Genomic DNA, 27,945 nt, shown 5'->3' with positions numbered 1-27,945 from the left:
TTATTGTGAACAATATTTTATACCCTTCTTATTATTTTAGTTACACTGGACATAAAAATGCTTCTTGCTGATTGGTCCATTTGTTAAATCTTTTCCACTTAGCATAAAAAGGGATAATTTAGGGTTCATTTCTAATAGTATATTTAATTGAGGAATGTGAAAGCCATTAATTGTCTGATATTTACCATTAAGTATTGAAGTCAACAAGTGAAAAATTGTTCCAAACATTTAATTAATTTTTCATTTCAAACAGTCCATTTGTTATATGTATTTAAATCCCATTATACCTTCTATTTGTTATCGAAAATTGTGTTAAGAATTGTGTGTTCTGTTTTATACCATTACAACACTTTTAGTTGTCATAATGTAATAATATGAAAAATTGTTTTGATATTTGTTAACTGATTTATATATGATAAAAATGTAATAAAAATCAAACATACAATATTAATTAAAAAGATATGCATAAAAAAAGAAAGTGCTGAAAGTGGATGGATATAGGATTGTTATTATTTATGTAATTGTACAGTAATGTTTTCTGAATTACTTTTTTAAAGATTTAAGACTAATACATAGCAAAAAAATCTATTTAGTTAGTTAGTTTATAATTATATTATATCAGTGTTTTATAATATTAATTTGTTTCAGTTTTTAAATTAGAGTTATTTTTAGAATCTTTTGGTGAAAATCTATTTGAAAAGATTACTTGCACCCAAAAAAAAGTCTGCTTTTGGCTCAACTATTTTGCCTAATTCAGTAAGTAAGATAACTAATTCAATTTATTTTTCAATCAATAAATTAGAATGCCTTGTGATTCTTATTACATAACAGTACAGCACCTTTCATGTCTTTGTTTTCAAATTATCAAATGCACACACATATTTATAATGATAATGTTATTCTCAGTGATATTTGCTAATGTGTAGCATTTAAATTTAAAGAATGCAATTAATAAATGACAAATCACCTATAGATCGTATGTTAAATATTTGAATTAGTTGCTGTCAATCAAAAATATATATTAGATAATTCAGTAAACAATCTTAGATCAATTTTTTTGTGAAGAAAAGTGGTATTTTTTATGTAAGTAACCATTTGAAATTAATGACAGTAATCATTAAACCAACTTTTTTGACATTTATGTATATTTTTGTTTTGCAATTATATATAATATGCAAATTGAAATCAATGTATAGTGATATGCTCATTTTTTGCACTCATAGCACATTTTGTATTTAAAGAAAATATATATTATTTTTGGTTAAATTATGAAAAGAAAAAAATACTAAAAGCTTTCACTGATTTTCTTCGTAAATTTTGGAAAGTTACATCAAAAACTGAATATTTTAAATCACATTTATAATTATTAAAGGTGTTATTTATAGTTTATCTAAAATTTCTGAATTTCTGAAAATAACTCACGATTTTTCCTCTAGATGGGTTCCTTTACATTATTTTTTGGATCCAGAGCCTCTTGGTTGAATGAAATGCCACCTTTTAATGGTGAGCATGCCAGTCATATTTAATGACAGACTTTGATTCATGTTTGGAATTTTGTAACTAATTTTCCACTCATTGCCTGAGGAGGCAAAGTTTTGAAACTTTATATATTTTTATATATATATAATAACAGTATGTTATTTTCATAACATAATTATTAATATTCTGAACAATTGATTGATTGATTTAATTAAACTTGATTACTATCACTTTGATCTCTATCTAATTGTCGATTTGAGGAAAAATTGCTTTTAAAATTTCATAATATTTAAAATGATGGATCTATATAAATAATTTTTTAATGCAGCTCCTAAAAAAAATGTGTTGTTTTGCTATAAGATTTAGCAATATTTATAGTAATTTTCCCTATCAGAATGCAATCAATTATTTTAAAAATGTAAATGTATTCTGTCTGAATTGTAGTTTAGTTTAGAATTTTTTGTGGGAAAATGAAATTATTTTTGAATACAAAAGCTTTTTTTTTTTTTTTTTTTTTTCAACTTTACTTAAAAAAAGGATGAATATGTCTGTGTGTTGCAACTCTACAGACTAGACAGTTTGATATAGAGCTACTAAACTTGGCACACATATATTTTGGAGAATGGGAATGTGATGCTGGGAACTGTTTTTATTTTTAACTAAAAATTAATAAAATTTTGGCATTTTTTTTTTGCGATAACTTCCAAAAATATTAGCACAAAATTGATTTTTACATTATCTTAAAATTCAAAAAATTGTTTTTTTGAAAGATATTAGTGTTTTCACTGTATTAATATTTTTTCTATATTTAATCAATTTAAAAAATATTTAAAACGTTTTCCAGCTAGTATCTTAAGAAAGCTGATTAAATATTAAACATGAACATTAATATAAATTTTTTAAAATTAAAAATTCCAGAAAAATAGCAAAGTTGTTGATAAAAGTCGCTATTAAAGATGCAGATATATTTCCATTTCTGTTCTACAATCCAAATTACTATCCTGTTTTTAACACAAATGATTATTGGCAAAGCAGATTTCAGCAAAGTAAGCAATACATTTATTTAAATTTTGGGAGAATTTGTAAAAGATTTAAATCTATATTTGAAATACTATTAAACATAGATTGTAATAAAGAATACTATTTAATGTAGTTTGAAGCAGTATTATTTTGATGAATTACAAATTTTATATGAACCCTTAGTCCTATGAGTAACATTTAGCAGATTATTCTTGAGACTAACATTTTATATCAAAAGCAAGGTTCACTGCATGGCGATTAAAACTGAGTAAGTAATGAACATTTGAATCTTATAAAAGCACATGATTTTAGGCCATTGGCCCAGATGATATGCATTTGACTTCCATTCAGGAAATTTAACCAATTTCTTAAACTTTAAAAATTAGCAAAGAGCAAAGCAGAATAAAAAGAACATCTAGCCAAGGTTTGTTCCAATCAACTGAATTTTTATTTTCTAAAAATAATTTATTTACTATTACAATAAGCTGTTAGCAAAAAAAAAAAAAAAAAAAAAAAAAAAAAAAAGATGAATAATTGAAAGAAAAATTACAAAAGCTCCAGTGTGTCTGCTCGCTTTCTTTTCATTTTAATACAGCTTTATTTACTACATACTTACATCCTTTACTATGCACTATATTTAAACATTTCCAAAAATAAATGTTGATATCCAAATTAATGATATCAAATACACCTCAAATTAAACTAACAATTTATTGAAATAGGATAAAGCAATATGTGATCAAATATTCATAAATCTCAAAGGTACTTTCTACCACTTCTTGTACTTCCATGATTACCTGTAATCAGAGTGTCGAGCATTATTGGAGAACTAGGAATTATTCCAGAAGATCAGGAAAAATCAGGGAAATTTATTCTAAAACTAGAAATTGTTTACAAATCAATATTTGTTATTGAAAATAATTTGCTGGTATTTTTTCATAATAAAATAAAACATCATTGGCTACTAATGAAAATGAATCATTTATCAATAGTAAAAAACAGAGATCATCCAGGTTTCTGAGCATGCACCAGATTAAGGAAGATTTATATTCAAATTTCTCAGGGATCGTAATTTCAGACATGTAACGTCGTCAGTGCTTTTTGAGAAGTTCTTAAAATTATGAAGAGTAACTCTTGTATGTTTGGATTTTAATGGTTCTGATTCAAATCGTTCTTCCTGTTTCCTGTCAATTAAAGAAATTATTTGCATTATTTGTATATTCTATATTCTTATCTAAAAATATTTCCTTTATGCCATTTTCTTGCATTATTTATGGTATTGCAATGATAATTTGATGGTATTATTATTCATTAATTTATCATTTTAGTTCGAGTTGCAATTGCGGCTAGGTTACCTTTCTTTTTAACCAAAACAATTTAAGTGAAGAAAAATTAGTTAAATTATCATTTGGAGGTACAAGGGAATATATATATATATATATTTCCCTGAAAGGTTTTTGTTGCTTTTTAAGACATCAAGTTGTCGATGTTGAAATGGTTTTGTTTTTGCTCTTTATGATAAAACCCTACCTATATAAGGCCCATTTCCCTTTACTATTATGATTTTAAGCTTCAATGATTCTCTTTTATTTTATAAGAAATTTTTCCAAAATTTTTTTCTTTCTTCAAAGTCAAGTCGATCATACTACATGCTATGAAGGAATGAGTTTTGAGTAATAATATTCAAAACTACTTTAAACTGTAAGCAAAATAGTGTTCAATTATTATAATTCTGTAACAACTTATTGTATTAAATAAGTATTTTACAATAATTAATTTTTTTTCTATTTACAGAGAATTTTTAAATATTTAACATTATTGCTAATATTTTCTTAAAGAATTTCTTTTGCTTATTTTTAAACAGTATGAATGCAGATCTTTTACTAAATTTGTCAAGTGGAAGGCATGGAATGAACTTTATTGTTTATATTCTTTTAGCCTCTTTTTATTTTTGTAATAGCAGGTACCCGGTGCGTTGCTGCGACAGAAGAAATAATTTTGGAAACATCGTTTGAAATAGCTATCTTATTTAATTAGGAATGATAGAAAGAATGATATTCATTTTCTTGTTGACAATGAATACTTTCGTTGAAATTGAATGATATGGGAAGGGGAAGTATAAATAATATTTATTCTATTTTTTTACTTTATTATTCAAATATACTTTAGGTTAGATAATATATTTCATGGCTGTCCGACTCGTGAGCATCCAACATACAACTGGTCATTTGAAAAACATGTATTTTCTAGGCTCAAAGCAATAAGTTGGCGAAGTTTTATCTCCATCAGATGAACGATATGGCAGCGCATAAAATACGAACAAATATTCATTTATATATATATTAATTATAATAATTGAACTATGCCTATAAATCTTCATGCAAGTGCAAGCAATAAGCTGGTAAAGTTTTATCTCAATTAAATGAATAGTATGGTAATGCATAAAATACTAACAAACAAAAATTCATTTTTATGTATTAGATTTGTTTAAAATTCCCGGACATTCAGCAAAATGGTCTCTAATTTTAAAATAATACTAAGTAGAAAAAAATGGTTTGATGCATTATAGGTATACATTTCTCTTGTAATTTTCTCAGTTTTTCTTTTTTAAGGGAAGGGCAGCATTTTTTTATAATACGTTTTGATGCATATAATATCGATTGCTTCAAAAATTTATAAAATTCATGATATCTTCATGATTAAAATTTTTAACTCTAAAACATTTTTCTTTCTATGCAATAAAAAAATAGACAATAAAAATCAATTTCCTACTTTTTTTTTTTTTCTGTTTTTAAGCATTTAGCCGATATGCAGACGCGCGGTGGTGATATAACCGGAAAATCAGAAATTGCAAGAAAAAATCGGGGAACTTTATCAATCCCCAAAAAAACCAGGGAAATTCGTAAAAATATCTAAAAATCAATGGAAATCGCTCGCCACTTAAAAATCACTTCGCGCCAAGCGTGTGCGCAATCGACGATTTCGCGTTATCATTTCTCTTCATCTTAAGCCTTTTGCCTCCAAAATAATCATAACAACAACCCAGGGTAGCTTTCTTTCAAAGGTTTTGACGATTTTTTGGAATTTTTTTATGATAAGAAGTGATAAGCTGATGAATGTTTGTACTAAAAACCCCAATGAAACTTTCAGAGTGATCGGTTTTTACCTTTCAAACAACTGAGTGCGAATAAACTTTAGTTCGACACGGCTGTCAAATCGAAACCTTGCAGTGATGCCATATCTTTATTAAAAGGGACAATCATATTTTTTCATGGAAGCAGTGTTGTTGATGTGGGATTTCCAATCAGTAAAGATTATTTATGGAAGAAAATGAAAAAACAAACGCTCTTTGCAAATAACAAGAATAAATATCAAAGCACTATTGAAACAAATACTCATTGCGAAAAGAAAGAAGAAAAAAAAAATGTTTGACAGCATTCAAACAAACAGTGGAATCAGTAATTTTATGTATGTTAAATTCGTGAGCCATATATGAAGAGTATAAAGGAAAAAAACGGAATTGTGCAAACATTTTGAGCAAAAAATGAAATATCAAAGAATTAAAAGCAAATAATAATAATAATTCTTATGGCTGCTCAAAAAACGAATTTAAAAATTGAGGAAGAACTACAAGACTCAAAATTTTGCAAAAATAAGGTTTTGAAATTTTTTAATTCACTTAAAGCAGGACTGGTTGTTTTAAACTAAATATTTTTTCATTAATACACTAATAATTGATGTTTTAATTTGAAATTAGTAATTGATTATTATTTGTAAATTTTTTGCATTTGAATTGAATTGATTTAAATTAATTTTTGCATCATTTAGATTTTATTCCAAATCATTCCCTTTTTCTCACTGTTTTCAACCGTATTAAGCAGAAGGTTGCAATCTTATACCTTACTATGTTTTCTTCTCCTCTCTAGGTAGAGGTATCACAAGAAATTGTTTGTTATCTCCTAAAATAGAGAGTATAAAGTCTGTTGATTCTGATCCAACCTTCTGTTGCTGTTGGAATTGCAATGAAGATTTATTGAGAATGCAGGTAGTTTTTTTAATAGAAGCTTTTGAAATTTTTTCATTTAAAATTAGTACATATAACTTACTACACAACTTTTAAATAGAAATGGACTTAATACTTTGAATTACAAATATATAACATTTTGACTGATGCTCAAAGCAAATCATATTTTAACACACACTGTTTAACGAAATCTTTATTAGTTGCTTTCAAAACCTTTCCCGTATAGTAAATTTTAATTAGTAAAAAAAGTTATTTTTTTCTTACTTATTGCATCTTTATTATGTGAACATCTGGGTTGATTCTTTTGAAGGGAAGCTTCTGTGGCATAAAATTATATATATATATATATATATATATATATATATATATATATATATATATATATATATATATATATATATATATATATATATATATATATATATATATATAAATTAGAAAATGTAACTGAGAGTCATTTTACAATTCAGAGATTTTCTCTTTCAAGGTAAATGGAGTACTTCTAGTGTGACTTGGATCCAGCTGAAATGTCAAAATATCAAGAAATACTCAGCTTACAGATGTATTTGGATCTGTAAAAAAAAGAAAAAGTTATAATACCTATAAAATGTGAAAGGTAGCATTAAGTACAAGAGGGATAACACATTGTTTTTGATAATTGCTAAAATGATTGAGGGGTTTTTTAGATTGAAAGACCTGATTGTTCATCCCACTTTCATGGGAAACTTAGGTAGCTGTCTTATTTTCTTTATCTGAAGAAAAACTTGTTGTGGCTTATGCTATTCATTTGTAAGATAGGAAATAATCTTACAAATGAAAATAAATAGTCTAAAATAGGTTTGGTATTAGAGAATAGAACTGTAATGAATCACATTTAATAAAGAAGTAATTATTTTTCATTTCTTTTGTTATTTTCAGTTGAACTTAGCTAACAATCAGTGGCAAATATTTGTAACCATTAGGTATGCTAATTGAGTTATGTGAAATTTTGCTTTCTTTGAAAAGAAAAAAAAAGAATGAAAGTCACCAGACAATTAATTGTTTTGCTTTGTATTGCAATTATTTAATTAAAAATGGGAGGAGCTTGAGGAGAGCAATGTAAATAGAAACCTGTCTCAATATTTAAAATTGAAAAAAAAAAAAAACTATATTAGCTATATTTTTTTGCTGTTGCTTTGAAATAAAAGCTAGATATGAATTTTATATAATTAAAAAATTATTTTGAATGGCAGTAAAAATCAAATTGCACATTTTTATTAATAAAAAAAGTCAAATGAGTTTCGGAGATTTTGTGTTTTGGCTCTAATTTAACTAAAATAAGCAAATCTAGATGATCTTTTTAAGAATTTAGAATCTCAGTAAAAATTAAGCTAAGTTTTGTCTTTTTGACTTTTAATTTCCAAAAATTCTATTACAAAAGTTTTGTTTTAACTTAAAATTTAAAAATATATATTTTTTTAATTATAGAAATTTGTTCAGCTTGCTTTTTTTTTTTTTTTTTTTTTTTTTTTTGCATAGTGTTTAACGATATTTTCTATTTTTGCAATAAAAATTAAACCATTTTGAATGTTTTTACAAATAATTAATCATCTAATTTCTTTTTTTTTATTGAAAGTTATGAATGATCTTAATGTAAGAAATTATGTTAAAATTTACACAAGGAATAACAAAGTGAAGATACAGTTCTACAAAAGAAAGTGTCAATTAGAAAATAAATGGCCTGGAGAGTTACTCTTTTAATACGCTGTGATGTATGACAAAAGTTAAATATCCATCACAATTTATTGTTCAAAAACCTTTATTCATAAAATTAAGGACATTATATTATGCAGAAGAGATTTAATTGATATTTGTTTTGATGGCCAACAAATCACCTGGTCACCTATAGTGTCTTAATATTACATAGAATTACAATAAATGTAGAACTGCAGTTCAATTTTTAAATTATACATATTGAATCTTTTTTTTCACTCTACTATATATATATATTGACAGCAATTTTTTTTTTAACTGGTTAGTATATTAAATATATTCTATAGCACAAATCACGATTTGACCTACACTCATTTGCACTAATTAGCCTATTAAATATAGAGTTCACCATATTTGATATTTCTTCATCTCAATTAAATATTAAAATATATTATTGAAAATAAATTAATTATTCAATTATAAATTAATTATAATATTGAAAAAAATTCAAATTTGCTGTCAGAACTTGTATTTGTAGTTGCACAATTCCGAAAAACGCTGAATATAAAAGCTTGCTATTAAAATGTTTCTGCAAAAAGTATAAATGAAAAAAAATCTGTAAATTATGATGGAAGAAATTCTGCATAGATAATGATAAATCTGTTGAATATATATATATATATATATATATATAATGTTGAAAATTTGTGTTGAATTTTTAAAATTTGTGTGTTAATTTATTATTGAATTAAATTTTGTTTATTACCTTATTTATTGAAACATGCTGAAAAAGAAAACCTTCATCTATTTTTTTTCTGTCCTATATTTACTTCAAAATTTTATTTCTTACTCTACGAATAAAAAAAGAATTCAACCATCAAAAAAGGCATAATTTTAAAAATGTTCAAAAGAAATTGAATTTAGTTTTTAATTGTGCTGTAATTTTTAGAAGTAAATATTTATGCAAGCAATTTTTGCAATAAAAAGCCAAGGGAATGTTTATGGAATGCATAGTGAATCAGATTGCTCACATACTCTTCAAATTAAACACTATATAAAGAAGTAGTATCTTTAGCATGCTTTCATTCTGAAACCAATGAATTGACAATGTTTTGAGATGAACAATGAGCTCTGGCTAATGAAAATTGTTTAAGAATTTCATTTTAATGTTGGAAAAATTATTTAAAATTAGAGAAATATTCAGTAAGGTGTGGGATTTTTATTTCTCCTTTTTAATATTTTGCTTATCATCTCATTTATAATCTCTTTAATTCACTTTTTTTAATTTTAATTGTTCTGGCTTCTCAAATTTATTCTCTTTACTTTTATTCTGAAATGTTGTAATTTGTTTTGCCATATTTCTTGCACCATCTTCATATTCCACTTTTCATACCATATATATACATATATATAGTTTTTATTTAGCTATGTATAGTTAATTATGCATACAGAAAACAATGATGCAAACAGAGAGAAAAAGAATCAGTTCAATAAATAATTTCTAAACCAGTGGTATTCATCTGACTATTATGATATAATATAAAGGAATAGAAAAAATGATCAATCAAAATTGCATGCTTTAAATAAATTGCTGTAATGATTAACTCCAAGAGGGAAAATATCAAATCCTGTATCCTGAGATGATGGATTTTTCCAATATTCAATATTTCAATTCATGTTACAGCAATAAATGGATAAAATCAGATAGACAGCAATAAATAAATAAATGATAATAAAAAATAAAATTCAACAATTCCTTTTTAATAGAGATTTTTATTACAGAAACTATCAAAGCACACCTCTGTTCAAATGCATCTATTAGTTTCAAGATACAATAGGTTATTTCCAGTGCTACTTCACCAGTAAAATGTGCTTTTTAGATTATATTTTCTTAACTTGGAATACAAAAACAAAATTAGAGATGTATGGGGTATGAATATTCATCTCTCATTTGAAATTTTGTGGTTTCTGTAGAACCTGGCATACACTGCCTAGTCAGAAAAGGGAAGTCATTTCTAGACAAGCTGTCTACGTAAACATTTACGGTTCGATGATGAATTTTGATACAGAACACAATCATTTTAAACTCTAAGGAGCATATTACACTTAAAATTTCAACAAATGACCAGTTCTTAAGGAGCTTGGCATTCCTTTTGCTTTAACTTGTCTGGGGTTCAATGAACTTTGCTAAAACTACTCTGAAAAATAAATATTACCACTTATGATGCCACTAATAATAATAATAATAATAAAAGGGTTTCTCTCCAAAATGACTTGTTTGAAATATTGCTTGGTGCAATGTTTTTTGATGGAGTCTTATATGATTATTATGAATTTTGCAAATATATTTTAAATACTAATGCTTTTGTTTGCTTCAGTCTCTTCTTTCCTATTTGGGGCCTTCTGAGGATATAAAAGGCTTAGTTTTGGACTTTCTATGTTCAGCCAAGGACCAAATTCCAAACTGGCTGAGCATAGAAGTGATGTGCTCCAGTGAAGCCAGAGCCATCAAGCTACTGATGGGAATGGCACCAAAGGCCCTGTTATCATATGCTACAGACACTTTTGAAAATGATAATGAAAAGGTAGGATTTACACTACATTTTAAAGCCATTTTATCTTTTTTTAACACGTTCGCTGCCATGACTTGCGCCTTATATTCGGATTATGTATCTAGTTAGAGACCCCTTCTTTGCTATTTTTAAATTGTTGTAAAGAAGGGGTCATCTAGTTAGATAGATGGTTTGGTTCAATTACATATTATCTATAATGCACAGGCACAGCAGTCAGCATGTTAATTTGTCTCATTTTTGTAAAGATGGAATTCCGTGATTGATTTTTCATTCATCGCCTGATATTCTAAATTCTGTACACTTGTGTGCTCTTGTTTATTTAATTAAACATTATTTTATTTATTTCAGATCTAAATAATCAATATATTAATTTAATTTAATTTTTATTCTGTACATTTGGCCTTATTTGGTTGTGAATTTAAGGAAGAAAAAAAAATTCAAAATTCTATAAAATTTAAGGTAAAAAATTATTAATTTCAAATTAAAGAGTAGAAAATAATTTAAAAATATTCTACTTTTTACTGTAATTTCTAAAAATCATTTTTATGAAATTTATTACTTACAAAATTTCTTACTTCTAGTGAAAAACTTTTCTTTTCTTGATAGAGTTGTAATTAAAGAAATTTTTACTTTCAAAGACTTTTATTTCTTAAGATTTGTTATTTTAAATAAAATCAAAATTCACTGTTTTCTTAAAAAAAGACAAATTCTCATGAAATTATTAGTCCCAGAGTCAATTGTTAAGAATTTTCTTTTTGTTATTGTCTTTTTTGATACTGCAAGAACATATTTTGCTGGTTAAAGTAGTTTAAAAGATACATAAATTTCTACAATATTTTTAAATTAATGTAAATGCCTCTGGATACTTTCCATGATTTTCAATCAAAATTTATAGCATTGTTCATAAATATATTAGAATGGACTGATTAAATTTCATTTATTGTTCATAATATTTTTTAAATTTATTATGCTCTTTTCATGATTTTTTTATTTTATGATTTATTTTATTTAAACTATAAATGCCTATATGTTTAGATTATATCTTTAAAACCTAATAGCCTGATTAATTCATAATTTTTCTTTCCTCTGTGAAACAGTCAAGCCAATAGTTCAGAAATTTAGCCTTGATTATTTCCTCTGCAGTAATGAAGATCTAAAGAATGAAAAAAGTAGAAGTTGTGTTTATATTATTTCTACAAGAAGTATGAGATAACAAGGCCATCAAAAGTAAGAGGGAGTGACACAAAAAAATCAAAACATCTGGAAGGAAAAACTTGATTGTAAGATAGTACAAAAAAAAAAAAAAAAAAAAACAATGATGCATCATGATGAGAGATTTAAAAGACTTAAAACTGAATGTATCAGTTTTAATAGTTTTCCATTGAATCAAGAAGTTAGAGTTGAGCATCTATACCCAATGAAAAAATTCATATTTCTTGTAATAAAATATGACTAAACACTTGCCAAAGTATATTTCAAAGGAATCACAAGAATTAGAATAATATTGAATTGTCTGGCGAAAGCAAATATGAGCTTTTTGGATAAGTGAAAAGCATAAATGATTGTGATGACTATTAGGGAATGTGCTTAAACAGATGAATATTCTACAGAACAATAAAACATGGAAAGAGAAATCTGGCAGTATATGAATGCTTTTTAAAAGTTGTTTGTGAAATATAATGATAGATATAATAAAATTATATGGCTTACGACAGTATTTTATCTAACAGCCTAAAGAAATTCATCATATCTGAATAATTGTCTGTGGTGTATTATTGAGCTAGCTAATGACCCCCAAAACACATTAAAAATTGTGGAAGTTTATTTTTCAAAAAACAAAATTGAAGTACTACAGTGGACGCCACAACACTCAGACAATATACTCATTGAAATTTTACAATTGATTTGAAAAGAAGGAAAATTAAAATTTATGTTTTAGACAATAAAAATAAGTGGCAAGTTATCTGCAATACAATGCTATAACTGATAGCATGAATCAAAGATTGCATGCTATTATTGAAGCCAAAGGAAGTACTATTTTTATATTGAACTCTGATATTTGATTTTTAAAAGTTGTCTTCTATTTCGGTAGTTTGAATAATTTGCAATAATGCATAATTTAGAATTATATAAAAATGTTCTTATTCTGAAATGTTTGGTGGTGAAATTTTAATTATTTAAATGTTTTTTAATAAACAAGATTGAATTAATAATAAAAATTAATATATTTAGAAATAAAATAAATTTTTATAATAAAAAAATTTAATGCATTTAGTGGCATTCTAATAATTTTTCTCAACATTTCATGTGATAAGTTTTTTAAGGTACACAATCATTGAATTTTTAGTTTTGATCTATTTATAAATTTTTTGATCAAGAATAAAACTAAAGGATTAAAATTTTATGCACTTACTTATTTTAAATGACCACACAATGTTGTGGTACTTTCAAAGCTCATATAAATAAATTAATTACATTCAAACATAAATTCTAATTCTGTGTCATTGGCACTACTTGATAGTGATTTTGAGAAGTAATATGTTTAAAATTGAAAATTATCTGTAATACAAAAAAAAGTCTGCTTTTGAGATCAATAAATAAAACCAGATTAAGCTCTATAGGAGTTATAAGGCAATGCAACTTTCAAGAATGCTCTTCTCATCAATTTCCAATATAGGTCCTACTTAATTTCATTTTTATATAAGCAAATTTTTAGTATCAGATATCATCACCTAGCTGAATAAACATTCATCTGCAGGTAACTTTAAATGGAGACAATAATATGTGATCACTAAAAGCTGTTTTCTAAACTTACTATCTCGGCTCTGGTGACAGACAATTAATGAAAATGAGCAGATATTGATTACTCTCCAGGAAAAGTGCTTTGTATAGGGTTCAGTAATCGGAGTCCCTCTCTAATTTATGCATGCAAAAATGATAAACCTTAATGACAATACTTCTTACTATTTCTTGTTGCAGGTTTGTTTGCTTTTTTTTAAATTTATGACAGTAGGAAAGATTTATTAGGGTTTTTATTTTTTGAGTCTGAATTTATACCACACTGATATGCAAGCAAATTTGAAAATAGGGAGGGAAAAAAAATTTAAGCTTAATGTCCTGATATGTAATTTTTTAAAATTTTAATTTGAAAAGGTTTAGCCCTTTTAAATCAAATGATAATTTAAAATTAAACTGGCCAGAAAATATTACCAAAAACATGGAATCATCTAAAATAAGACACCATAGGCAATTGCATTTTGCTTAGTTATTAATTCTGTCCTACTAATAAAAATGTTTTAAGTATTAATTTTTATTTAAATGCATTATCTATAAGTTTTAATTCTATTTAAATTTTAGTGGTCTATGCTATTTACTTTCTTGCATGAGTACATGAAAAATATTCCAGAAGATCATCCAGATGTAGAAGTTTATTCTCAAACATTTTATGGTAAGTTTGTTTAAGTCTTATTATTCATATGTATGTGCCCAGATGTAAATAAGCACTTTAGAAATTCCTTTGATTTCAGTGAGTAAATTGAGTTGAAAAATATACTCAAAATTTGATTCATTTAAAATTCATGCTGTATGTTAATTTTATGATGAATAATGCGGCAAAGAATGTCGAAGATTACCTGTTAATCTTGTAAAATTACTCTTTTATGTTGAGGCTCAGGAATATAGATTTTGGTAATATAAAAATAATTTAATTCAAACTGTTTACATTTGATTTATAAAAAAGGGAAAAGTTCAATCAGACTGCATTTTTTGTAATTATAGTTTCTCTCAATTCAAATAGAACCTTCTATGACTAATAAGTATATCAAAAGCTAATGAGGTCCTGTCTTCTAAAATCTTCTATGTTTAGAGGTCTATTCTGAAAAGATCTGTCAAAATGGTAAAATTAATGTTTTCTTCCAGAGATTAAACAATTCCTTTCTCTTATTTAAACTGAATCTTGCTTGTTGCTATCTATTATTATTGATTATGAAGCTTATAGGAAAGCTGGCACTAAGAAACATGGAAATAATACCAAAAGTGGATGTTGAATAATTTCGAATTTCTAGCACTTTTCATCACTAGATTTTGCTTTTAAACTGGAATTGCACTAAAATTATTTGCAAATGAATTTTAAAAAGACAATTTTAGTTTATTTGTAAACAATTTTCTAATTTCATGTTTAGGGGAGAATGCTTCTGTAAATTTGAAAACTAAATTTCGAGTTTTTTGAATTCAGTAATTCTAATACTTCACATAACTTTATTTAATTATATGAACTAAGAAATGATAGAGCTGAAAGTGAAAAAGCTTTTTACTCATTTATTAAATGTTCAAATATATTTTTGAAATTGTGTCAATCAGTCTGTGAACACGATAATTTCAAAATGCAACGAAGTATGTACATAAAATTTGGAATATTATTTTTTGTCCAAATTTTGGATAAAGCCCATTTATAGATTATCTGTTTGCACAAAAACTGAATGTATGTAACAAGTTAGATATAAATGAATACTGTTTATGATTTTATTATCAGAATTTTGTACCAAACACTTTAACCAGTTCATTATTTTTTGAATAACCAAAAGCAATTACTGAAATTTGGTATGCAATCAAATATGACCCAAATGCATACTCGGTTTTCTTTTCTGTATTACAAAATAAGCCATATTCTGTTTACGTAGCTGAAAGTCTTTAACTGCTGCTGACTCCCTCTGTATTTGTGAACAAGTTTTTTTTCTTTACTATTAATGCAGCTTAATTTACTCTTCAGCTGTCCTTCGACATCTCGCTGAGCACCTGAATCCGGTGGAATTCTTGGCTCTTCTTCCCAGAGGTGAGAACCCCGTCTTTTTGCCACACGTGAGACGCTGCGTGGAGAAGCACCAGGCAGAACAACTCAAGGTCAAAATCGTGTCTCTGGGACAAGAGATTAAATCGATGATGCTCTGCCAGTAACTTTTCACTCTTTAAATGTTTAAAAGAATCAGTTAATATTGTGATCAAACAAGAATTTCTTCAAATAATCAGATTTAATTTGGTTCAGCAGTTCTTTGATAAATCCAATATTACCTCGCCAATATGGTTGTGCATGTGCAGAAGGCATATAGTTGTCCCGTCCAGACAAATTCTTGTCTTATGCAAAAGCTACTTAACTTTAACAAGTTTTGAACTTGTTGATAGAAAAGGGCCGTATTGTCTAATCTAATTTAGAAATCATTATAATTGTTCTTAATTAATTTTTAAAGTATTTATTTAGTGATTAATAAAGGTTTATTCCTAAATATTTGTTAAATAATATGATTAAAGAATGTTATTTTCTACTCGCCTCATTCGTTTAGGGATGTTTGGCAGTTGTGGTTTGATTTATAGACAGAAAGAATGCTATCCCCCCCCTTTTTTTTTCAGAATTCGATTCTGTTAGCTACACAAAAATTTAAACTTGATGACTGCAATTTATTAAATTTTTCTTAAGACTTTTTGGCCGAAACTGATTGTAAAAAGTATTTATATTTGCATTAATATTATAATTCCTTTTTGATTTGTCGCTTAAAATTTGTCGCTTCCAAAGATTTGTCGCTTAAATAAATCATTTTGCATATTTACGTCTCAATTCTGAAAAAAAAAAAAAATAAAATGCTCTTATTAGAATACATTTTTACTTTTTTTAATTATGGTTTCCATTTTGATAAAACTAATTATGTTTAAATTATTATTATTATCTTTGTGAAGGGATCTTTTATAGAATGAAAAATACTAAAATTAAACAGCTATTATTTTTATAAATTATGTCTTATCTGTAAATCTGTTTTACAAGTTGAAAGTATTTATACATTTAAAGAGATCAGTGAATTTTATCTTGGCTGCTGCTACTTTTATAATAACTTCAAAATACTTGTAAGGAGTTTGAAATGTTGACTTTCAGTGTTGGCAGCGAGCGATACATGCAATAAAAATGCTCTTTCTACATGTGTGTAAACAAGAAACATTGAGTAAGTAAAAGGTTTCTATTATAAATTGCTTGTAATAGAAACCATTACAAGAAATTCTTAACCTCTTGGGCGATTTTTATAAAACTAACCCAAATCTCTTTAACATTTGGTGATTGCACATCTGTAAAAATTGCATGAAAAAACAAGGGTGCATGTAAATAAAATTTCAGAAAAAGATGTGTGTTGCATTAGTAGGGTTGCCACTCAAATCTGGGAAAATAAATTCCCGATGTTCCCCTGTAAGTATATGCAATATAAGAGGAAATGTGTGAAAAGCACTTATGTGTTAATTATAATGGAATAACAATACACCATAATTGTAATGTGTGGAAAAAGCAGGGAAAGAAAGCAACAATTTAACATTATTCGAAATAATAGTATATTAAATGAATCTTTACATTTACATACAGAAAAAGCAATTTTTATTTATTACCTAGAACTTAGCAAGATAAAATTTACATATTAAGGGGGAGGGATATTGATTGCTTCTCATGCTCTTTAATTGTTAATTAAAGAACATTAGAAAAGCACTTAAGAACTCAGATGAAATAAAACAAAATAAAATTTTTCTATCAAGATACAAATCATTTAACAAAAAAAATAAATTATTAAGCACATTTTTTTTTTATTTATTTTTGCAACTACTTCAGATTTTCCAATCATCGGTTTAATTTTTTTTATTTTAAGACGGTTCCCTTTGCAATGCTGTTTTGTGTTTGTTGAACTCCTTTACTTTTGTCAGAACTTTATTTCCCCTCTTCTAAAGCTTCATAATACTCAAATGTCACACATGCTCCTTTAGCATAATGAAGCAAATCGTATGAGATAAGATCATTTAAAACACCTTCATAAATTTATTGTATTATATACAGTTCTAAGAATCTTCTTTCAGATTTTCAACAAGTATAACCTTTTTAATACTAAATCCAATGAATTTTTGAATATGCGTTCAAATGTTTTTTCATAGTATTCTTTACAAACTTAAGACTCTACAAAAAATCTTTGTTTTTCAGCTTCAGTATCTCCACTAATAATTAAGTACTTGGAATCACTATTCTGATATTGGTATTTTTTCTCATTCGCAGAGTTTTAGCAACATCAAGCTCTTTCAAAAATAAATTGTTTAAAATTTTTACTTCTTTAAGCGTTATTTTTCATTAACTGTTTAACAAGCATAAAGCGATTTTCATATAAATAAAGCATTATTGGTTGATTTCTGAATTTTTTAAAGAAATGACTGAGGAATGTCAGCAAAATAAGAGAAGCTAATTTTAGCCAGAATCAACTTATTACAAGCATTTATCATATTATCACTCATGGCAGATACAGGCAAAAAAATTTTTAAATCAAATATATGTATGTATTGCTTTAAATGGTCAAAAAAATTTTAAAGCATATTCAAAAACACTGACATTTTCTATCCAGCGGATAAAACAAAGCTTCAATGGAAATTCGGAGGAACCAGTAACTTAAAGGTAATCAGCTCTTCTAATTGGATTATCTTAAAATATGAATTATCTTTAAATCCATTCTACTGATTCTAAGAGCAGTGTAAGCACCAAGAGCAGTTCTTACACTGCTCTTAGAATCACATCTGCTCCCAATTAGGTAGATTTATGTTCATATAGAAATGCTCAATGGAGTATGAGAAATCCATCCATACTAATTCATAAAAGTAACTGTATGACTTGAAGTAACTTCTTTAAAATTCTCAAACAATTCTTGAGCAATGGTATGCCTTAAAAATATTGAATTCCTTATGCCTTATGAATATTGAAAAATATTGAATAAAAATATTGACTATTGGTTGATTCAGTATCTTACATAAGATCCATTTTGTATCTTTGTGAAATGCGGTTTAAAGCTTTGTCAAAATATGTTACATTTTTTAAAAAGATTTTTTAAGAAATTGTTGGGGGGGAGAAAAAAAAACAGAGTTCATATGTAACAAATAATGTACGACATTTTTGTAAGAGCTAAATTACTTTTTTTTGTTGTTGTTGCTATTTTACAATTAGTGGACATATGTGAAAATAGTTCTGTCATTGAATGCATTAAAAGACGAATGTGACACAAACAAGTTTTAATGCCTATAAAAGTTCAGCTTTAAATTATTATTCTTGAACAAAAAAGTTCCAAATCGCTTTTTTTCGGATATTAAATTTGATATTTTCAGATTTGGCATATCATCTTCGTTATTCCTTTTAGATGCCAAGTCCAATATCATTTATGACTTCTTCGAACTGACACATGATTTTGTATGTTTTCCCTCTTTTGGCATCACTGATAAGTGCTTGGCTTCCCATATGACATATGACTTAAGTTTATTATCTTACAAAGCAATGTGCTGGTAATAGATTTTGCAGAATATTTTAAAGCCATTTTGCAAAGTCAGATTTGATATTATTAATCCATGTTTACTTAATGCGTGTGTGGTGAATCGCATATAAGCCAGTAACAACTCTTCTACCCGAACGATCGTTTTGGTATAATTGTTAAGTTACTGGACTACTAACCTAAAGGTCCCAGGTTCTATCCTCACGCGTCTCACATACCTGCACATTGGTGACCTCGGACGCTGAACCTTCAACCTTCATACAGCTGTTGTGGCGCCATCTACCCGCAACCAAAGTCGCCAGACTCACTTGGCGCAGCAAAGTCGTCAGACTCACGTGACGCAGCAACCCTAAGTCGCCAGACACACTTGGCGCATCGGCACCCACAAACTCTCGCCATAACGCTTGGCGCTACTCAAATAAGGGTACGGCCCATTAAGACAGCAGCTACTACATAATACATCACCACTCAACGCCATATCGTTCGTCTCACCTTCGACTTCACTGGAGGGAGAGTACTGTGGTGAATCGCATATAAGCCAGTAACAACTCTTCTACCCGAACGATCGTTTTGGTATAATTGTTAAGTTACTGGACTACTAACCTAAAGGTCCCAGGTTCTATCCTAGCGCGTCCCAAACCTGCACACGTGATTTTGTTTTTGCTAACACATCAATTACTTCAGAAAAATTACAATTTTTTGCAATTTCTTTTTCAATGCTTAATATATCAAGTGCATTTAAGCGTTCTGAACACATGCTTGACCGAAGATAATTCTTTATTTATTTTAATTGAGAACTCAGTACTTGCTATAGTAACTGACAAGGTAATGAAAAGTTTTAACACAGTTAATACATCTATACATAGTATAAAATGAAGTCTCCTGAAAGCGTCTGTATGTTGAAACCCGAAAAACTCGAGGTATACTTAACTAATTTTGGAGATATTTGTACCATTTTGTAGAGCATTTATTGGGGAAGGTTTTAGTACATTCGAGTCATATCAAAATAAAAAGGAGTTTTATAATTGCGATTTTAATTATTTTCCTACTACGATTCGCGCATGCGTAAAGCAGAACATTTGAACATAGTCGCATGTGCAAATAGCAAGAGCGTCATATGCGTTTTTGTTTACGTCTGATTTTAAACAGCGATTCAAATCTCATTAACCTTGGCCGGTGCACATTAAATGCCAAAACGCTTCGTTTGTTGCGTGATAATGAAAATGCAGAGGAAAGAAACGTTAGGTTAGCGAATATCAGAGAAAGAATGTCCACACTTTCTTCAAAGGAGAATCTTCTGCTGAGCGAAGTAACTGTCTCTCTTTAAATCGCACTGCAATTGAATTACAGAAACAATGAATCTCGCCTGTCTGCTGACAAAAAAAAGACATTTAAATTTGAGATACAGGAGAAGAAATGAAAGAACAAACGTTCCTGATATTTGATCCGAAAAGGAGTACTCTACTCTGAATTTCGATCCATGTGTGGATTACAGAAATGATGCCACGGTTTCAATCGGAACAATGTCTATAGTTTGTCCATATTGTTCAGCTTTAGGAACAGCTTTGATATACAATCATTTTCGCCAAAAAATAATTTATTGCCAAATTTCAGCGAAATGGCCGAATGTGGCGAGAACGGCAGCAATAGGATAACGGTAGCAAACGCGCCACCGAAAAACTGCCAACCTCGTAAGGCACAAAATGACTGTATATCAAAGCTTAGCCCGGCTTTAAAATGGAAAGATGAATCAAAAAACATGTGTTGTTTACAAGGGAAAATTGAAACCATAACAGTCTAAATTTGGAACAACATACAGTCATTTTCACCCAAAAATAGTTTATCGCCAAATTATATTAAATTGCTGAATATGGCGCGAACGGCAGCAATAGCTTTTCCAATCTAAAGGTTCCGAAGAACACTGCAGCAAATTAACGGAAATATAGAAAAAAAAAAATTCAATAAATGCAGTAAAGTAAAATGAATGCAAAAAAAAAAAATTAAAAAAAAAAACGAAAATAATGAGAGTAAGCAGAAGTACGTGCAGCAGGAAAAAATCAAAAGAAATGAACAGGAAAGATCGAAATACAGCAGCATGCAGTAACATAAAAAAAAAAAAAAAATGGTGGCAGTAATGTAATCCCAAACAAAGCGCCACCGAAAAATTGTCAACCTCGCAAGGGCCAAGTGACTGTATCTATAAAAGCTTAGCCCTAAATATTTCTGAATATGTGCTATAAAAAATTGTTTTGCAGATATTTTTGATGATTTCTAAACATCTTTTTGATCTCGCATGACATTCCCATGTCATATCGGGTGGAGAATAGACTTAAGTTTAAAGCTAATTTTTTCTCTTGGATATTATGCCACAAGCAACGCGCAAACTGTGCTGGTACTGTTAGTTTAAAAATAACTCATTATAATTATTATTTAATATGTATTGTAATATGTCCTGTAGGTTATTTACATCTTTCATTCAAAATTAAATCCCGTAGCAAACAAATTTCCTGGATTAGGTTTTCATCTACATCTTTGTTATAAAACTTTAGAAAGTTTTTGGAACATTTTTCTAATTCATATTTTTCTAAAGTTTTTATATCAGTGATTAATTTGAAATCAGATATAATATTTGGTATACTTTTAAATATACCTTGAATCTATTTTAAATCTGTCTTAAATAAATCTTTGTACAATAACAGTATCAATTACAGTGTTAAAAAATAACACCTAAATTTCTCTACCGGGTTTTTTATAATTTCGTCTTCTGCTAATTCGGAATATAATCTTTTCCTTTTTGAAATTCGTTTTACAGGAAAATGTTCTGAAATCTTCAAATTACGTGCTAGCACTTTTGCTTCGTCTAAAAATGTGTTAAATTTTGGATTTGAGTCTTACTTTTATTGACTAAATTGAAAGCCGAGTCAAGAAAAATTGTTTTTACTTGAAATAGTTTATTGATAGTGTAAATTCTGGACAATATTGCAAACCATAATATTAATCATAAAATAAATGGCATTCGAACAAACTTTTCGAACAAACAAACTTTTAGAACAAACTAACTATCGAACAAACTTTTAGCTTCGGATACTGCTGTATTATCGTTACTTGCATCAACAAATTCTTCTAGGGCATTACAAGTTTGTTAAACTGTGTATACACTGCTTTAACCGAATCTATTTTGGCTTCCCAACGAGTGTCACATAAGGGATTCAGAGTAATGTTTAAATGCTTTTGTAGAATTTCCCATCATTTTTTCTCCCAGGAAATAAGCAATATAAGCGTTGTAATATCCCATAGAATTTTTTTACAATATATACTATTGGAAGCGGCATCACAAATTAATAAATTAAAGGAGTGTGATGGGCAAAGCACATAAATTGCCTGCGGGTTTTGAGAAAGTATTCTAGACTGTACACTTTTATATTTCCCTTTCATGTTGCTACCGTTGTCGTATGCTTGCCCTCTACAATTCATAATATCTAAATAAAGTTCGCTTAGTCTTTCGAATAGAGTTTTTATTAGTCCTTCAACAGTCAGATCAGTTACTTCAATAAACCCTATAAATGACTCATTTATAGTTAAACTTTTTCTCTTCAAATTTTATATATCTAATAATCATTGAAGTTTGTTCCTTATGGGAAATATCACGAGCACAATCCATTTGGATACTATGGTAATGGCTGCTTTTATATCATGTTTAATTTCGATAAGGACTTCATTTCCTAACGCAGAAATGTTCCTTGTTCTCGTGACCTATGTGCTAAATGAAGCACAATTCTATTTTTAGAATTTATGATTTTGTTTATTATATGATCCATTAGCGCAGGATCGTATTTACTTATTAATTCGATTAAACTTTAAAAATTTCCATTGTTTCGAGGGTTCCTCGAAGTGGAAGATGACTACGCGCTAACAATAGAGTCACATCTACGATTCTTTGACATAGTCATTTGAGTCGTGCCGTTTCCTTACTCATATTAACTTGATTGGTTTTATCAATAGTTGAACGTAAATTGAGTCGTTTTAGTCATTCTTTTCAAGCAATAAAGGAATTAAAATGACAACTAGAACGCTCATGATCTGAGATACAGTTAGCTTTCTCCAGTTATTATAGCCACTTATAAATCGTGTAGTTTAGTCATTTTCTCTTCTTTTGAAAAATAGTATACAACATTTAAAAATTCGGAGTTTTGCGTCTTTGAATAAATTGACCAGCTGCGAAGTTGAGTTTCACCATTTGGCATTTTTTAAATTTAGTATGTAGTGAAAAACGATCTACCTTCAGGATTTTTAACAAAAACACCTTTGTATAGTACAGGTCCGATTTTAACACAAAACATTCTAAATTTATCAGTTATAATACCGTAACCAGGACCGCCATAAACCAGGATCATCTATACTCTCTTGATCATATTTGTTATCATTTTCATCATTATTTTCTGACTGTCACATTTGTATAAGCACACGATTCTTCAACAAATTCCAGCGTTTCAACATTTTTATTGTTAGACTGTGTACTTTGCGCGGAACTTTCTTTCACAGTTGAAGTTTGAATTGTAAATTCTGAAGTTAAAGCAATTTCTTTGCAAGAATATCTTCATAGACAAGAAAACAGATCTACTCGTGACTTCTTGAAGTTTTGTTTTTCTTCTTTTTTCTTTCCTGATAATTTTCTTTTTTGACATTCAGAGGGATATTTCTTTGGCGTGGACATGGGTATATCTAACAGTATTAAGCAGTTTATAAAATGAATTGTCAAATTATTATATGCTATACTACATATAAGCTATTACTTAGTAGTTGAGGTGAGTGATTGTAAATCTACATACCATATAGTAACAATATTTTGCACACTTGCACAAGACTATAATACCGGGTGCGGCATAAATTCGTGCAAACTTCAAAAAATCACAATAAAAAAAGTAATGCTCGAAAAAAATTGCGGTTTGCGGGAATATGTTCAGAGAGCCTTTGGATTTCGTTATTTCCTTTAAAAAAATGTATTTAAAAATGATCGATAGATGGCGCTCACACGTTCATACCGAGGCGGTTTATGCAAATCAGATAAACAGAGCACAGTAGCATTATAATATATTTTATTTTAAAGCAAAAGATGCTCAACATGACCGCCACCACAAGGTATTAAGCAAGTGAGGCTCCTAACTACGCCTATTACAGCTGCGTGTAACATGTCGGCATCGATGCCACTAACGACCAATTGAATGGCATCTTTCTGTTCCATCAAAGTGGCAGGAGAGCCCCGGTAGACGCGAGACTTCAGGTATCCCCACAACCAAAAGTCCGCTGGAGAAAGATCTGGCGATCGTGAGGGCCACTCATTCTTACATCCTCTGCTTATCATTCTGTCTTCAGTGAATGTGTCTAGGAGGAACGTCTGAACGGAACTAGCAACGTGGGGCGGGCACCATCCTGCATGAAGGTGACGGAAGATAACGCACGTCTTTGCTGCAAAGCAGGCATAACGTGGTCTCGCAAAAGCCTAAGATAGCGTTCTGCAGTGACGGAACAGGTTTTCCAACCGGATATAGGACAACTCTCTTCAAAAAAAAAAAAAGGCCTAGAATGAAGGACGCAGCGAAACCGCACCAAACAGTCACATGTGGAGAATGTAGTGGTTTGGTCGTGTACGCACGAGGGTTTGATGTTGCCCAGATACGACTGTTTTGTGTATTGACATCACCATGCAATGAAAAGTGGGCTTCATCTGTCCACATGAGGTTCAGTAACCATTGTGGGTCACGTTCCATTTGTGCGAGCACCCATCTTGCAAAAGCTTGTCTTTCCTCGCAATCTGCTGGCAACAACTGGTGAAATGCCTCTATCTTGTACAGATGCAGCTTCAAGATTTCGTGCAGAATGCGTCGGATTGGCCTTTCCGGAATTCTTGATATTTTACCTGCTTCACGTGCACTGGAACTCCCCGTTGAAGTCTCGGCTGCCACATTTCTCGTGACACTTTGAACAACAGGGACGCGGTTAGCGCTGATGTATGGTCTGCCACTTCATGGACGATCCTCTAATCTTGCCGTTTACTCAAAACGGCGAACTAAATTCAATATCCCATTCAATGAAATTGGGTTTTTCTTCGCCTTAATTCCTTTCACAGTCCATAAATGTCGCAATGCTTTAGTCGCGAATTCACCGTTCTTTCAATGAGTATAATCGAAAAATGACAATAAATACTTTTCTATCAGTCAGTATTCACAGAGCAAGGGAAAACTGGTCTGCGAATACAAAACTTATATTTTAATCTACGATTTCAAAAAGCATTATAATCTGGACAAAAATTAAATCTGTAAAAAAGAAAATTCTTATTTTGTAGCAACTTATTCTCGGAAAAACAAATAGTAAGGTGAAATGGAAGCTTTAAATGAGACGAGCGAATTCTAATTGACAGAAAAGTATTTTGCTGAAAAAAAAAAAGGTATTTTTCATCAAACTTAAAGTCTTATCAAAAAATAATTTAAATATCAGTGAAATTTTTAGTAGTTTCCTTTTATGTAACACATACAAATTTTAGCTCAATTTAAAAAAAAAAAGAAACTAGATTTTTTTTTTAGATTTACTCTTGACCAAATTAAGTTACCATAATATTTGACAGTACATTTTATATCTTCTTAATACCTGCAATATTTTAATTCAAATATTTCCTCCCAGATTAATATTTTTCTTTTTAAATGTGAAAAACGGTGTTTCAACTTCTCATCCGATAACATATCTGAGTGCGAACTTAGTTTTGCTTCAACAACTTAAGTCGATCAAATTGCTCATATGTATTTTTTCCATATTAAAGTACAGTTCGATTGGACCAATTTATCTTGAAGACTGAAAACGCTGAAAGGAAAACTCTATCCTAATATTGAAGGATTTAAATAAGAGTAAAAAAATAATAAGTAAAAAAGTAAATATAATGCCTAAAGTGCAGATGGAAGCTGGAGAGGAAAGGAGTACTGCAGCAATTTTTCAATACAAGTGCTCTAATCAAAACAATTTATTACTTGTTCATGAATACGAATTCTAATATTGTTTTCAGCTGCAGTCGCACTGAAGGACCTCAAGATCTCCATGATGGTCCCATCATGGAGATCTTGAGGCTTTCGATGGTAAAATTCCTCACTGTTTTTAAAGGGAGGCGTGTGTCAAGGTATCTGATAAATTAAATCCCATCTTAAAGTTATTACTTCATAAACAGTCGGAATAAGCGAATTTCGCTTGAATTTAATGCAATGGTTAATTCGACAGAATGTCAGATTTAATAATCAATCAAAAATAAGAAAATCCAAAATGCGTTAGTTAAAGCTGAGAAATCATTATAGTTTCAATCCACTAATTCGAAGAATCTCAAATCTTAATATATATAAATTACGTGTCACGTTGTTTGTCCGCGATGGACTCCTAAACTACTTAACCGATTTTAATCAAATTTGCACACCGTGTGCAGTTTGATCTAACTTAAAAGATAGGATAGCCCTTTTTTTGAATTTTTAATTAGAATTTTAATTATTAATTAAAAACTAACTTTCCCGCCAAAAAAATCTTCAAATCGCCAAATGAGTACGGCATCAATTTTTTTTCCCAACAGTCATGAGGCTAGGCTTAAGATTTTTCGGCTGATTATTTGAAACGATTCTATTTATTTTATTAATGTTTGATGCATTTAAAATTAAACATTGTTAATGAATCGATCTTTCAGATTCATTCTTAAGTACTTTCGAATTAAAATAAAACAGAATAAAGGAAATTAAAAATTTCTAATCTGCATAGCGTTACCCCAACTGGCGTAGAAAAAATCACGCATTTGCGTTCCGCAACTGGCGTTGAAAATTCACGCATGCGCATTGTATTATGATTGTTTACATTTCAACGGAAGCGGACTCGATTTAAATTATTTTTAGGTTCGTTGCATGTTTTTGTAATTAAATTGTATTTAAGTTAGTTATATATTTTTTGTATACGCTTATAGTTTTAAGTACATCGTTTTTTAAGTAGTTTTTTTTAACCTGTTTTCAACCGATTATTTTAAACGATTCGTTTTATTTTCTTAATGTTTGATGCATTTAAAATTAAACATTGTTAATGAATCGTTCTGGTCATGATGAATCTGAGAATATTTTGTTGACAAATTCTTGAAATATTACATAAATTAGGAAAGATATTCTTTAGTGCCCATAAAGTTTAAACGCTCAGTGACTCTTTTCAGTAATCATATTACAAAAAAATACTTTGTTTCAGTAAAAAATATTATTATATTAATTGCAGATTAATCCTTTCCACTTTAATATATAGTATAAATTCTACGGGAACTAACAGAAAATTAGAGAGATACATATTACGTTGTGACTGAAGGCGTTTATAATATTATGAGTGAATTATATATTAAAATTTGAAGTTTTAAAATATTTTGATGAAGAAGTTATTAAAGTAGGAATTGCATAAAATATTTAATTATTAAAATTTTAACGAACATTAAGATGGGCGAACCGGCTGGTCGCCAAAGGCGGCTAGTATATATATATATATATAAGTTGATCAATTAATAATTCTTGCCATTATTATTCAAAGTGAAAAATTTTATTAATATGAATTCATAATATATACTATTAATAAATAACTCTTCAACAATGATTGTCTTTTTTACAAAATGCTTCCTGTGAAAGAATCATATACACGCAGGAGTTTAAAATCACTTGACAATGGAAATTTCTTCAATGACTAAAAGTTCGAACACATGGCGATACAAAAAAAAAAACAGTCCAATGACTTGCGATCAGCTTTTCTCACCTGCAAAGAAAAATCGAAATTTTGAATTTAG

The 27,945-nt window shown here is 28.7% G+C and overlaps 2 protein-coding genes across 3 annotated transcripts in view; one reads left to right on the top strand and one right to left on the bottom strand.

Moving 5' to 3' along the window:
- LOC129968186 (BLOC-2 complex member HPS3-like) overlaps positions 1-18,522 on the top strand; it is a 61,068-nt gene extending 42,546 nt beyond the window's left edge. For both annotated transcript variants that reach the window (XM_056082035.1, XM_056082033.1), the window contains exons 16-21: positions 673-756; positions 1,437-1,503; positions 6,426-6,544; positions 10,594-10,800; positions 14,146-14,236; positions 15,557-18,522. In XM_056082035.1, coding sequence (XP_055938010.1) covers positions 673-756; positions 1,437-1,503; positions 6,426-6,544; positions 10,594-10,800; positions 14,146-14,236; positions 15,557-15,741 — 753 coding nt within the window. In that variant the 3' untranslated portion in view covers positions 15,742-18,522. The remainder of the gene's footprint in view (positions 1-672; positions 757-1,436; positions 1,504-6,425; positions 6,545-10,593; positions 10,801-14,145; positions 14,237-15,556) is intronic.
- Positions 18,523-27,723: 9,201 nt separating this feature from the next.
- LOC129968987 (multiple epidermal growth factor-like domains protein 6) overlaps positions 27,724-27,945 on the bottom strand; it is a 442,865-nt gene continuing 442,643 nt past the window's right edge. Inside the window, exon 35 of the mRNA XM_056083379.1 lies at positions 27,724-27,914. Coding sequence (XP_055939354.1) covers positions 27,901-27,914 — 14 coding nt within the window. The 3' untranslated portion in view covers positions 27,724-27,900. The remainder of the gene's footprint in view (positions 27,915-27,945) is intronic.

This window comes from Argiope bruennichi, chromosome 5, assembly GCF_947563725.1.
Source record: "Argiope bruennichi chromosome 5, qqArgBrue1.1, whole genome shotgun sequence".
Taxonomy (NCBI): Eukaryota; Metazoa; Arthropoda; class Arachnida; order Araneae; family Araneidae; genus Argiope; species Argiope bruennichi.
This window is presented reverse-complemented; position numbering and strand designations above follow the sequence as displayed.